The 14259-nt window shown below is 46.4% G+C and overlaps 1 protein-coding gene across 3 annotated transcripts in view; it reads right to left on the bottom strand.

Moving 5' to 3' along the window:
- BCR (BCR activator of RhoGEF and GTPase) overlaps positions 1-14259 on the bottom strand; it is a 102494-nt gene that overhangs the window by 24062 nt on the left and 64173 nt on the right. For all 3 annotated transcript variants that reach the window (XM_051633706.1, XM_051633704.1, XM_051633705.1), the window contains 6 exons: positions 12566-12626; positions 11593-11645; positions 11112-11252; positions 2422-2543; positions 1112-1280; positions 561-680 (listed from right to left, as the gene is read on the bottom strand). In XM_051633706.1, coding sequence (XP_051489666.1) covers positions 561-680; positions 1112-1280; positions 2422-2543; positions 11112-11252; positions 11593-11645; positions 12566-12626 — 666 coding nt within the window. The remainder of the gene's footprint in view (positions 1-560; positions 681-1111; positions 1281-2421; positions 2544-11111; positions 11253-11592; positions 11646-12565; positions 12627-14259) is intronic.

Raw genomic sequence — 14259 nt, 5'->3', positions numbered from 1 at the left:
CTGAGGAAGCAGTGACCAGCTTGTGGTTTTTCACTGAGTAGTAACAAGATCTTGTGAGAATCCTTTGTCATGTGCATGGGAAAGCCACAGCGACAGGACAGCACTGCCAAAGCAGGGGATGCCTCTGGCACATTGAGTATCCCACAGTGCTAAAGGAGATTGGTCACAACTTTTCAGCATCCTTGGTGCCAAGGGCAGTCACAATCCTGAGGAGACAGCTCTGAGTACTCTGAGCCTTGAACTTGAAGTGGAATCTAAAAGGCAGCTGCTGCAGAACCTTATCTTAGGTGAAGAGAGCTGTTCCTGTGCTCTGCCACGGTAGGTGCTGAGGTAGGGATTCAGTTCTAATGTTAGTCTGTAAATGCCAGTGTTGCATAAAAATTAGTCACAGCCTTATGAGATGTCATCGTAACCTTTGGTGTAGGCAAGGGTTAGGTGTCTGCTGCTTTCAAGTCAGACAGCAGAGGGCATGAAGACCTCCTTGTGCAACAGTGTGCACAAACACAACCCCCCCTTGAGCTCTGTCTTGTATGCTATGGGGAACCAGAGGAGCCACTCACCTTGCCATTGCGATTGTGTACCCTGAAAGCCATGTTGGGGGACATCAGCAGTAGGAGGGATTCCTGCTCTGAGAGCTTCTTTTTCAACCTCTCAATGACCTTGCTGCCCTTATTGGCCCTCTGAAGGGTGAGGGAGAAAGTGAGACAGAGGACAGATGTTACTCTTCAACGCTCACCCTCACTTACATCAATAGGCATTTTAATATGCACAGTCCCTTCCTTCTGTGAGCAGCCAAATGGCCCCAGGCAGGAGAAATGCTGTCAGTACAGCATCTCCAGGGCTCCAGCTCCTCAGGAAAATGTTACCCACAGTATCTCTACACTCAGATTTGCCTCTGTTCCCCAGTTCCAGCACCCCAAATGAGATGCAGAGGTGCCACTGTCCCAGCTATACCCTGTACTTCCATGCCACTGGGCAGCCATAGCACTGCCGGTAAAGGATGCTCATGGACGACCAGAGCAGACTGTAAGGAAATCCTCTAGAACTCACTAAAAAGTTTATCACTCACCTCACCTCAGCAGAGACACTGAGTCTGGACTTGGCCTTTTACCTTTTCACGCTGGATGTCATTCTTGATCTGGGATATCTTGATCTTCATGGCATCCAGTTCTTCATCAGGTACCAGTGGGATATTAGGCACTGCCTCAGACTCATCCACCATTTGGAAGCTAAGGTCAGTGAGCGGGATGTACCACTTGCAGTCATACTGCTGGCTTTTTCTGAAAGACAGAATGTACAAATATTTTACTGTTACTGGTTTTTGGCAACACCCACACCTCACTCCCACAAGCCCTTCGTCACTATAGTGGATGAGATACAGAAATGGGCACAATTTCACTGTGACTCCCATGTGGAAAACATCTGGTAAAGGGCTGTTTTGCAGCAAGAAAGCCTGAAGGGCCAATAGCCAGTCAGCACATAAAGCAACTTGTTTTGTGACCTACTTCTTTTCATCCTAAGAAACCACAAAGATCTTTTGCACACCCTTTCAGTCCTGCATGATCTCTCTTTGAAGGCCCCATAGAGGCAAAGTTCAAAAGCCATGCCATACCTGTGACTTGGCTGCTACCTGTGGTCTAAACCCAGGTCTCTCCTGCCTGAGCTTGGACAGCCAAGCGGGGCAGATATGCCAAGATGTATAAACCTCTGTGCAATCCAACCAGAAGAGAGAAACTACAGCTCCTGACTGCCATTCTCCAGTGCTTCCACCATGATAACCAAGTCCACTTTTTAATTGTTTCATACTGTTTATTCCCTCTCTACCCCTCCTGTCAAGAACATCCACTATGTGGAACAGTCCACTCTTTTGAAGGTTCATTCCTTACAAGCATGTGTATGAAAAGGGGAAGGGACAATCTGTTGTTTGAGGAAGGCAAGAAGATGAGCAGAACATCTATCAAATGAAGAAAAACCCTGTTTGAGGCAGGTATGTTGGTAAAGGTTTATCCTCCTTCATTTGCAACAAATGTCAACAAAACTGCTTGTATAGCTGCACTTTAGGGTTGACATATAGTCTGTTTATTCCACTTTTTTGATTTTTCTGCAAAACTGTTAAATGTCACCTATTAAAAGGGAGGTAGAAAAATGAAAGGCATTTGTCCAGAATACCAACAGCTACAGTATATGTTACTATCCTAGAAAGGCTCAGGGCAGGGGGTAGGAATTAACTTTTCCCAAGGGATCAGGGCTTGGCCAAGGTCTATATAATAGACAGTACTACCTTGCTGATCATTCCTTGTTTAACTCCATATTGGGGTTTGTGGCTACCCAGGTCTTGGATTTTCATATTCAACTAAAACTGCTGGCTAAACCCAGGATTCTGCTGAAGCAGAGATGCATAGTCCAGAATGAAAACCTCACCCTCCAATCTGCTTCTTGAGCTTGGCACACAGGAACAGATCAGTAAAAAGAAAGACATGACGTAGTTTGCGGGCTCCCTCAACCAGCTCCACCATGAAACTGTCCTTCAGGAGCTGCCGGTGCTGGTGATAAAACAGAGAAAAGGTTTTAGTTAGTGCACTATGAGCTCCAGATTTGGCACTGGGGCAACACATTCCTTAGACATAACTCCTGCCAGAGCCAACTCAGCAGACTGGTCTAATTCGGAAAAAAGTAAAAAGACCATGAAATGCTTCTTGCTGCAAGCTCTGCTCCCTGCTGCTGCCATCTCCCTCAGGGGCAGAAATGGCCATGTAGCTCCTTTCTTATCTGGTTCTGGATCAGACTTCAGGCTTCTCTCCATCACCTGTCCCCGAGACAGTGTCATTTATCGTGAGTCACTGTCCAGCTCCTGTGCACCCACGGGCCAGAACTGTCAGAACATCATCCCCTCACAAGCCAGCAGAGAGCAGCAAACACCGCTTTTCTCGGGAGCCACTTATCCAGCCACTGAATTCAGCTTAAGCTACCCCAGCAGGAAGAGGAGCCAACACCTCAGCTCCCGTTCACGACAGTAGCTTGTCAACATTAACATCTGAATGCCATTGCCGCATCTTTATTACAAGTGCTGTTAAGGGATTATTCCTGAACAAAATGTGCATCTAGCAAACTTCTCAGTAGTCCCTTACCAGCCTATGTTTAAATAGGACCATCTGGATATGCCCCCACCCCATGCCTATTAAAATCTTTTTTATATACCATATAAACATTCTTCAAAAGAAGCTGCACAATCCTTTACTCCTGTTTCTAGTTCCAGACAGATTTACAGCCTCCTAAATAAGAGGCACACATTGGTAGGCAGAAGCATCACTTGCCTAATTCCCTTATGGATGGCTGTGTGCTGCAACCAGTGACCAAGCCAGGAGTTTCAAGCCCTACTCTGTGCTCAGCCCTTCTTCTCTGATGTCATGATCCATAGGAATCTGAGCACACCACTGGAATAGATTATCTCCCACTGATTTTCAAACAGAAGTCAGGGGTATTAAACTTCAGGCAGCAATTGTTCCCAGCAATATGTATCACTTTCAGTGCTGCCTTGCCTCACAGCCAGTACAAGCAGGAACCATTGGCAGCTTCACACAGGTACGCTAAGGTACTTTTTCTATTTCCTTGTTATTCCAGCTTGGAGAACGCTCCCCTGACATCCGTGAGCAACATGTTACACATACCACACACGCCTACACAGCACCGTGGCTGGGGACAGATCTGCCAACACTGTCCAGCACTAACCAACTCCTCCCTCTGCTGTCTCACTGCCAGCCTTCTCCAGGGCCATGCCCAGGACCTGTTAGTGTGGCTCACTCTGGCCTGCAGCATCTCTGTGATCCCCATGCTGGGAGAAGCAAACACAAAACCTGCCCATTTCCCAGAGGCAGCTGTGCTCAGCTGTGCAGCAGTACAGAACGGGAAAACTGTTAACCTGAGCAGGGTCAGGACATCCAAACCAGAATTGATGCCTCTGTTTCTCAGGTTATGCCCCATGGGGTTTTTTTGCTGCGTGACTTAACAAGCCCTGAACACATTTACTGCAGAGGGTGTGGGAGTGCAAACCCCCACACTACCTCTCCTTCCTCCTATTATCCTTCCCATCTTGGCTCTCCAAAATGAAAACAAACCACATCAGTCCTGAGCCCAGCAGGCATCATGGCAAGGAACACAAGGCAGAGGAATGCCCTTGTAGACATAATTCTTGTTTCCACCCTCTGTCCTACAGCACCCTAATCTTCCTGACATGGACTAAGAGTCTGCATTTTCCCACCTGCAGCTACACTAGCACCACAGGTAGCTGTTAAAGCACATGCAGCAGTGTCCACAGCTCATCTTGGTGCTCCCTTCCACTACATGAAGGCCCAGGAAAGCTGTGAGCAGCAGCAGCTGCACCTTGCCCATCATCCAGGAAGCAAGGCTACTCCCTAGTAGACTGTTGCACCATCTCAGCGCAGAAGTCTGTGGAGATCTGGTATCCAGCAGCGATTCAGGCTCAGAAAGGCCTGTACATATGTTAATGTTTATTTTTAGGTGGGCGTGATCCTCCTGGCTTCTTCTCAGTGGTTTTGTAGAGAACGCCTGCCTGCATGAACGATGCTGCTGCTGATGCGCACTTGTGCCTCCCGCCCCCTCCTGCCTGGCAAACAAAGCCCAGGTAAGAAACTAGAAACACTGAGCTTTAAAAATAAGTAAAAAGGAGAACGTATGCTTTCAGTAACAAAAACACTCCCCAGAGCTACAAAGAATTTTTTTTGAGTGCAATAATGAATCAGGAAAGATATTTTCTGAGCAAGCCAAAGCCCTGACCTCAGGTTTCTAGATTTGATGCATACTAACTATGCTGCAAATCGGCTCAGCTCCTCTGGGGCAATGAGAATATCTACTTGTTGCCAGCTCAACTTCTGCTCATTGTTCGTAGGTGTAAAGATGTTCTTACAGCTCACTTCTCTCTGCTACCCAGCAGGATGTTGCACTGTCCCTTCCCTACTTGGCAGGGACATGACACAGTCTTGCCCTGACCTCCTGTCCCCATCTGCCAGGCCCTGTCGGTGTGTGAGATCAGCCAGAGCCCCAGCCCAGCACCTGGCCGAGAGCTCCGCACTGAAAAATACCCCAGGCTAGTCCAGAGCACAGACTCAGCACCCATCCTGGGAAGATGTCTCTGGTGGCAGAGACAGGCCAACAACATGGCCAGCAACATGTTTCTTCACAGGCAATGGATGGCACAGGCCCATGAGAGCTCTTGGAGGGCTGTGAAGGACTGCTGCTCAGGCCTAGATCAGCCCCTGCTTTTGGCAGTATTCCAGTACCATCATCTAGATCAGCCACGTGTATCCTCAAATGAAGGGGAAGCTCATATAGAGGCACCAGTGACTGGAAACCTTTGTGTCAGGCCCCCACAAAGTAAGAAAAGAAGAGCCCATCAGTACTGCCTGCAGCAAGGCTACCAATCTCCCCACAAGGCCACCCCTTCTCCTGCCTTCAGAAGTTGCACCTAAGCTGCCATTGCACACTCCTTGGCTGTCACCATCCAAGCAGACTTCCTTCAAGCAGCCATGCTCTCTGTTCCACATCTCCCCAAAACCCAAGCAGAAAGCTCAGCCCTATGATGCCAAAACAGGGGTGTGAGTCAACACTCTTCATACTTCCCATCTGGGAATGAGGTACCACTCATTTGCAGTGAGTTTATTTTGGCTAGCACTCCTGGGTACAACATACCCTGACTGACATGAGACACACTGCTACCACGAGGCAGCAGAAAGTCTTTGGCAGCATTATATCCCAGAAAGAGAGCTGGGTGGGAAGAAGACAAGGCTGTATTTCCTAAGCTTGACTGGAACACAAGTAAAGAGGTTAAAGGGGTGTATTCCAGTCAGCTACTTGGAGGAATACAGAGCTCCCCAGACATTTCATCCTCATGAGCTAGCTGGGGTGGTCTCCCTTCAGCAAGCAGCAGGCGTGAACTGCCACAAAAGTAACCAAGTAACTGGGGAGGACAGGAGAAAACATTTGTGGATCAAGTCAGGAAATCTGTCCTCACAGGAATGTGGAGCTTCGTATTAGATCTAACTACCATTTTCTCTCAGAACATAGGACTTTGGTTAGGGGTGGGCACAACAGGCATGCCCCAGGCTGCTCAGCATCAGTGGAGCAGAGGAGGAGAGCTTCCAGCAAAGGGCCATATCCTTTGTTGCAAATGATTCATCTCACCAGGAGGGTTCAGCAGGTCAGAGGGAAACAATAGAAGGATTTCCCAACTGGCTTACCAAATCCCTGCCAAGCCCTACAGTGAAGGAGCACAGGGCACCTTCCCGGACCTCCTGAGTCAGCCCATCCTACCCCATGCTGGGAGAGGCATCAGTCCCTTCAGACAGGACTCACACTGGTCAGATGCTCATGCCACCCCAGCTCCTTCACACAGGCCTTCTCAAGCAGTTTGGGAATCAAAGCCCACTTTGGTCAACTCCTTCTACCCGAGGCCAGCAACAGTTATTCCTTTGGTGGCCTCCTGTTAAACAGGGTCTCCTGAAAGATGAGGTTTTTTGGCTGGGTGATCCTGCTGTAGAGGACTATGTGTGGGAAACGATCTCTCTACCTTGTTTTCAAAGTCACTCTGTTTGTTAGGTGGTAAATGTTTCTAAAATACCCTAGATTGACATACAGACTACAGAAACACCAAACAAACATCAAAAAAACCCAACATAGGATCATAGTGGCAGTAGAGTGGCAGAGTGACCTCACAGACAGCCCAAGACTGTCATGTGTCCAGCACAGAAGCTCAGCTCAGCTACAGAAAGATGTTCCAGGAGGCCTGGGGGAAAACTTGCTATTATCTATCATAATGGAGTGAATTAGGATCTTCTTTAATCTCTCAATCAGGGCCTGGGCTGACTGTTACCTTCAGTGGCTCTCGCAAAGCTTTTGTACTGGTGCAGTATAAGTCCCAAGTCTCCTTTCTAGACCCTGCTTTCCTTTGCATATTTTTACCTCATTCTTCTCCCACCCACCTGCATTCTGGACAAAAGAGCTCTCCCTGTACATCTTTCAGTAATTTAATAACTTCTTTGGATTGTCTATTGCTGTCATCCTCCTCTTACCTCTGTCAGTGAGCATCTCCCCCTCCTCTGCTACCAACCTCATGACTACCTGTGTGCTCATCTAATCATCCTACAATGTTTTTGTGCTGTTTGCATATGATAAATCCTGCTGCTGACACGTACTGTTTAACTCCAGGAAGTGTGGCAGAAGACCAGCTTGTCTGAGGCACGTTACAAAAGGGGGAATTGAAAGATCTACTCATCCAGAACCACAGCTGTACAAAAGGCAGTCTCCTCACTTGTGTGCTGAGGAAAGAGCTCATCCCGACATGGTGACAGCAGAGGCCTGCAGTGCGCGTGGGTGAGAGCCCTGGGAAGGACTGGAACATGTGTGATGCAGGAGGAGGAGGGTAAAAGCAGGAGATGGGTATTGGCACATGTCAGTGAGGAAGAGGTGGTTTGGCTTCTGCAGAGCGTAGGAAGAAAATGATTCCTTCTGTGTGTGTGTGTTGCAAGACCAGCATTGCAGAATAAAGGGATGCTCTGCCTAAGGAGCTAAACTGGCTGCTCTTTGAGCATTAATAGCCTTTCTTTTCTCTTTCCAAAGCTCCTGTCACCAGGAGCTCGCTGACTCCAGCTGTAAGACAGTGTGAAGCATCTAAGATACATTTTGAGTGCTCTATCGCCAACATCTGCCCAAGGCCTCCAGAAGCAGTAGGCACCAGGCCTCAAGCTGTGCATGGCTGCTTGTGTCTAAGCTTAGGTCCCAGCAAAGGCTTTAGTATGCACTCCTGCTCCTTTGCAAATGTCCTTTGTCCTTGCCCTGCCCTAACATGCTTTGTTTTTACCAAGTTAAAAAGGAGCCTAAGACAATGAACAGAGTTTAAAACCACATTTAGAAACATGGTAGAGCAGCTTGCCAAGCAGCCTCTTCTCTTCAAGGCAAGAGAAAAGGTGCACAGTAGAAGAAGTTGATCCCATGTGTGATCTAGTGGGCTTGATTCTTGAAGGAACTGCCTGTCAGCCCTCTTGTGTCTGGAATGGTGCCGAGATCAGACACAAAGCCACTCAGCCAGCAGAGTGACCCAAAACTCAGAAAGGCTTCATTTTTAGGCAGCCTCTTTCCTCCACGCCACTGTGTGATGACACAAACACCGGTGTGAACACTTCATAGAGGGTGGGACTGCACAGCCAGGGACAAGGCAGAATGGCAGCCACCACCACTCAGTTGGTATGAACTGCTCTGAAACAACATCCTGCAAAGAGCATTAGATGAGCAGCAGTCAAGATAGGAACCTTCATCTCCCAAATGAACCCTGCAAATTTTTGCAGTTCATTAATTCCTGCTTTACAAGAATGGGCTGGACTAGCTGGAACACAAGCCTTTAATTCTGACAGGGAAAGATGATACAAGGTCTACAGTAATTTGCATCCATGCTTAGTTGAAAAAACATCCATGCAGTCCATATAGCTGTTCTGCTAATAAGACTAGTAAGGTTATTACTCCCTTCTGGCACATAATGGTGGCACATCCTTCACCTCAAAGCATTAATTTTCCTACTTCCCCAAGGGACCATCCACAGTAGAACTTTAAACAGGTTCCCTATCTAAGACAAGAAGATTGTGGTGAAGAAGGATCAGCAGCAAGCAATTAAGATGCCTGACTCAAAATGCACAGTGCTACTCATGCCCCCTTTCCCTCCAGGCATTTTTTTGTTATTTACAGGGTTGACAAAGTGGATACTTGTAGATAATCCATCAAAAAAAGTAAAAAAGTAAGCCCATGTGTGTAAGTAGAAAGATGGGAAGGAAAGAACAAAAGAATGTAGCAGATCAGCCTGAATGGAGACAGACCCAAAGACATTCAGCCCAGCAAATTAAACCAGGTCCATTCATCACAGAAAACTTTCTGTTTATGTGCATAAGTCTATAACTAGAAAAAAGCCTACTGAGGCAAGCAGAACCAGGGGGCTGGTGTGCAGGAGGGACACCTGACATCACACAGAAAGGCAGCAGGCAGGTCTGACTGAGTCGATGGTCCTGGAGCAAGGAATCACCATTTGCAAAAGGCAGGAATGCAGTGCTGATAAGCCTGTACTCTCTCCTGACCTGCACTCCTCTCCTAAGCAGCCTGCCACTAGGGAGATTAACAACTAGCTGCCTTCCCCAGTTCAAAGCAATCCTGAAAAAAAGAGCTGGAGCAAAAGGCTGGTAAAGGAGATTTGACTCCTTCCCACAATGCACTCAAAGGCAAAAAATATTCCACATAAAAGGCAAGGACTGGGGAAAAAAGATAACAGATCAGCACCTAAGCATGAGGGGAAAGGGCTGTTTTCCCTCCTTCCTTTCGACCAAGGAAATTTCAATGGGAGGAAGACAAATAATGAAAAAATTCAAAGCAAGCTGGTGATTCATTAAAATAAAAAATGCATTATGCATTGAGAGCAGTCAATTAGGAGATGTAAACTGCACACTGTCCTGTCACCCCAGGGGAAGCAGAAGCAAGGCAAGCGGGAGGAAAGGATAAATGGAAAAGCAAAGATTTACAGGCATAAACAAAACCCAGCTATGACCCCAAGCTGAGTAGCTTGTAGGAAGGAGCAGCCATCACTAACCCACACAGAGTAACTGGGTGCAGACTTGTGTCTCTGGATTACCATGCAGAGCATGAACATACCTACTCACAAGCCTCCCCTTCCTGTTTTCTAAGATCTGACAAATACATCACTCCAAAAAGAGATCATCAGGATCCTCCTCCTGAGCCTGTCCCTCTGCCTGGGCTCTGGCACCTCATTAGAATTCTGCATGACACTTTGAAAGCCTCCATCCCTCATTGAGATGCTGACAGACAACTAGAGAACACAAAATGCTCCCTCCCCTGTGAGGGGGCAGTCTAGCCTGCGATTTCTGCTACGACTCAATCAGCATCCACTTCAATGAGGCCATCTACTATCACTGAGGCCCTGGTGACTGATGTCTGAGCCTGTAACTCAGCCTCCACTTGCTCAGCCCCTCCTCTTCTCAGCTGCAGGCTTCCTCAGTTGGCAAAATAAGACAATGAGCACGACCTGCAGGACAAAGTGTACCAAATTCCCAGTACTGCAGCTTCCAGCAAATCTTTGTCAGCTGAATATCAGTTTAACAGTTAAAAGCAAGTATGTTTAGCTGACAGGATTTGGGAATATATCATGAAGGTTCATGGTATCTTAACAATCTCCTGGGCTTTGTAAGAGAGGGTTTTTGTACAGGGTAATTTGGGTCACTTTTGATCAGCCAGTGTATCTGGCACACTGCCACAATATCTGAGCTGCACTTCTCTTTTGTGCAATCTTCTGTATCTCTCCCTCTTAATACTTCTGTCAGTCCTGGCCCTTCCTTATCAGGAAGGACTGAATTGCTCTCTAATGAAATTATGAGGTAGATGAATCAAGCCCATTGAGGCATGCAGAGACTTCACCATTGTGTAGCTCTATGCCCTCCTTGCACAACACTGCATGCAGGTAAAGGAACTGCACACCTTAGAACTTCCTGGGTGGAGTCCTGCTCTTAGCAGAGCTGACAAGAGTTATATTAGAGCCTTACAAGTCCATCACCTCCCTTAGCTTTCCCATTTATTTTGCCTCCTAGCCCCATGTTCAACATTCCTCTTTAGAAATAAGGATGCAAAAAAAATGAGTTTCATGGAGAGAATGAAGATTCTGGAAAAGAGCTTTTCCTAATCTTTCATGACTTCTGCTGTTTTCTCACCTTTTTCTCCTCCCAGGTTTCCTATTCAGTTTCACTTTGCAAGTAAAATACAAATCCATTTAGTGCACAGCAATATGCATCTTAGTAATTAAATATGACAAACGATTATAACAATGCTAAGGACAAAACTCTAATCATACTTCTCCTTTGGGTTTCCAAACTGTTTTCTGAACAGAAAACAGAGAGAAGCTGCACCACCTCCTTTAGAGTACAAGGACACTGCATAAGCTGTATCTTAGCAACAAACGAATTAATAGTGTTAACTTCCTAGTCTGCTCTACAGAAAAGGCACCACCAGTATTTAGAAACTGAGAAAACAAGGAGAGCAGGAAGACTCACCTCCCCCTTCTTTACAGTCATGGACTGTCGACGAGGAGTGATCTCCTCATTGATGCTGGAGAGGAAGTTCTGCGAGATCCGCAGAGCATCCTGCAGGAGTGGATGATCAGGGTGGCTCACTGGAGTGTGCTTGAGCAAATCCTGACACCAGGAACACAAAGAACAGAGCCATAAGCAGCAGTGGAAAAGAGAGGTCTGAGGGCCCCTAAGAAGAGCTGTAGGACAAGATGCTCCAGCCTCTTCTTACAGATTAGTGTAAGACTTTATCTCCAGAGGAAAACTCTGCACTTGTTGGTAACACAACTGAAGAGGTAGAAGGTCCTACCAACAGATTCCCTCCCCTTAGTGTAAAAGGAAGAGGCTACATGCTATGTAGCATGACAAGTGTAGTTCTGCAGTCCTGTAGCCCCATGTGAAATATGACAGGTGAAGAAAATGGGAACAGGGTCTAAAGTTTGACATCTACCCTACAGATACTTACATGTAGAACAAGTGTGCTGCGAGTCACTCGATCCACTGGCTTGTATAATAAAGCTGTGAAAGAAAAGCAGCACGAATATAAGGAAGAGGTACCTCAATACAGCCTCAACAGAGCAACCTGTTCAATTCAACTGAATGTACAGGCACAGGTTTATTAACCAATGAGCTACTGGAAAATTCCCTTCCCTAAGGTTAATGTGCTGCACAGCCAATAAAACATGCATGAGCCCACAGAGGAAAAAAAAACGTGCTCCACAGCAAGCAGATGCCCACCTGTGTGCATGCCCTGCCAGACAATAGATGAGCAGCATACAAGGTAGTACAGAACAACAGCACACAGCACGGCACCCTTCCGACAATTCCCTGGCAACCTGACTGGTCCCACATGTCAGAATCAGGCCTCACACTCTTAAAGATGCCAAGGAGGTCCCTGAAAGGTTGGCAGTGCATCCCTCCCTCTGGAGTTCAGCATGAAAACTTGAGTGCTTCCAAATCTTGGTAACAGGCAAAAAGAGGAAGGGGATTGGCTTTTATATTAGTGACTATGGAAACTTCTTGTAACATGGATTGTCTTTACTTACGTGCATAGAGACAAGGACCATGGAACCTGATCTTGACCAGGCTTTCTAGATACTACCATGGGGCAAAACCCATACAACAATAACTGCTAGGATTGCATTTGTGCTATCACTGCATAGCAGATGTTCTCTTAAAATCACAGGAGTCCTTTGGTTGGCCTGGTTTTGTCCAAAGGGACTGATGAGGTTTTAAGCCGGCCAGGGGTTTCCCCATGCATGCATGCAGCTTACTATGCACAAGCTCTGCTACTTAGCAAAAGGGAATTGATTTCCCTGGTAGAACCAGTAGAGACTCCATAACCTTCCAGCATTTAAAAAGAAAAAGGGAGAACGGATGTTTGGCAACAGCCCCCACAGTCCTGAAAAACCACAGTCTCCTCTGCACGGATCACTCACTTTCCAAAGAATTTTTCGTTGTCTGGTCTTTAGATTCCTTTGTGCTTCTAGCCTTTAGATTCTAAAAGAAAAAGAAAAGCCACATAGCAGACAGTCAGTCACCTTGAAATAACACATGGGCATGTAAGAGACTATCTGTTCCTCCAAGGGAGGGCCTAAGAGTGAATGGAGGACAGCCCTGTCACAGTTCAAATCAGGGACGGAAAAATGCGCTTTCCTTCTTGGTGAACCCACCATTTCCCTGTCACAGGCACCACACATGTCAAATATTAAGTAATTTTCTTAGGAGTGCATGCACCAAAGCAGGGAACCACACATCGCAACAGGGATAGTGGAGCTTTTAAATCACCTGCAGGAGAAAGATGCATCCATAAGGTGCCACTGCATATGTACAGAACTAATAAATAAAGTACAGGATTGGTATTCAGTACCCTCAGGTTATACTTCCTTATACCTGTACTCAGAGATGAGTGACCTTGGACAAGTCAGCTCTCTTTCATGGCAGAAAGGAACAATGCCTGTTACTCTTCTTTTTGCACACGAACCATGAAGCTACACACATTAGTGTGCTGAGCTCTGGAATCCCCACCAGGACACAAATGCAAAAGTATCATGGCCATCACTCCCAATACAGTAGGTACTAGCATGATTTCAGAATTATCTTTCAGAAAACAGCAACACTGAGGGATCACATTTACACAGAGAGCAGGACCCTGGGGCCTTAATCTCTATCCTGTCTTCTAGGGACTATCATAATACTATCTACACATATCACTATTAATAAATGGGAAAGCCCAAGGAATGCATTTTAGCACTGAAAGAAAATTAAACACAGAGAAAGCCAGTTTACTAATGAGCTGACACCACTAGAGCACAGGAGTGGTCAGGCAAAGGAGGAGAACCTGATGGAAATCCTCAGGAAAGAAGAGAATAGAAGACACTCTGATGAGTAGTACAGCAGGACCCAAAAGGCCAGCCTGGCTTCCCTCATTTCACAGAGGGAACATGCTTTATTTTACCTCTATCATACAAATTCTAAAGGGAAATGCAATAATGCATGTACTCAGGAGTTTTTTCAGAGCAATAAACGCCCCCGGTATTACTCAGTTCCGATTATTTATCTGCTTGTTTTTAAGGATGGGTATATGAAGTTCATATTTTCTTGGCAACTGAACTGTTCAAGGTAAATCATCATAAGACAAAAAGTCCGTAAGACCATGAACTGTAGATAAAGCTGGTATCTTGGGAAGTCTGAAAAAGTATTCCATATACTGCTCTTAAGAGAGGAAATCTGAGCAGTCCAATGAAAAATGTTACACTTTATGCTTGATTCACTTTAAACAGACCCACCCTCTCCTCCTCTCCATGCCAGTGGAGCCTGCAATTTCACTGGCAGCCACAATGCAAGCCATTAAGGATGGCTTTATACACCATGGTCAGAATCATCACCAGCAAGAGAAATATTTGAGAAACTCAAATAAAGCTTTCCCTTCTAGAAATGCATGAAGGTGGCACAGAGCTGAGAAGTTCAAAGTAACGCCAGTTTTTACAGGATTCCCTGGATGGGGACTGCACGTGAAGGCTATGCCCAGAGTATAAATCACTGTAAGGACATGAGCTGAAGCAGTGAGTCCTATGGGAGCTTACAACTCCTTCAGAAGTCAGTGCTGCAAAGATACTTGGAGGATAGACAG

Source organism: Apus apus, chromosome 16 (genome assembly GCF_020740795.1).
Source record: "Apus apus isolate bApuApu2 chromosome 16, bApuApu2.pri.cur, whole genome shotgun sequence".
Classification (NCBI taxonomy): domain Eukaryota; kingdom Metazoa; phylum Chordata; class Aves; order Apodiformes; family Apodidae; genus Apus; species Apus apus.
This window is presented reverse-complemented; position numbering and strand designations above follow the sequence as displayed.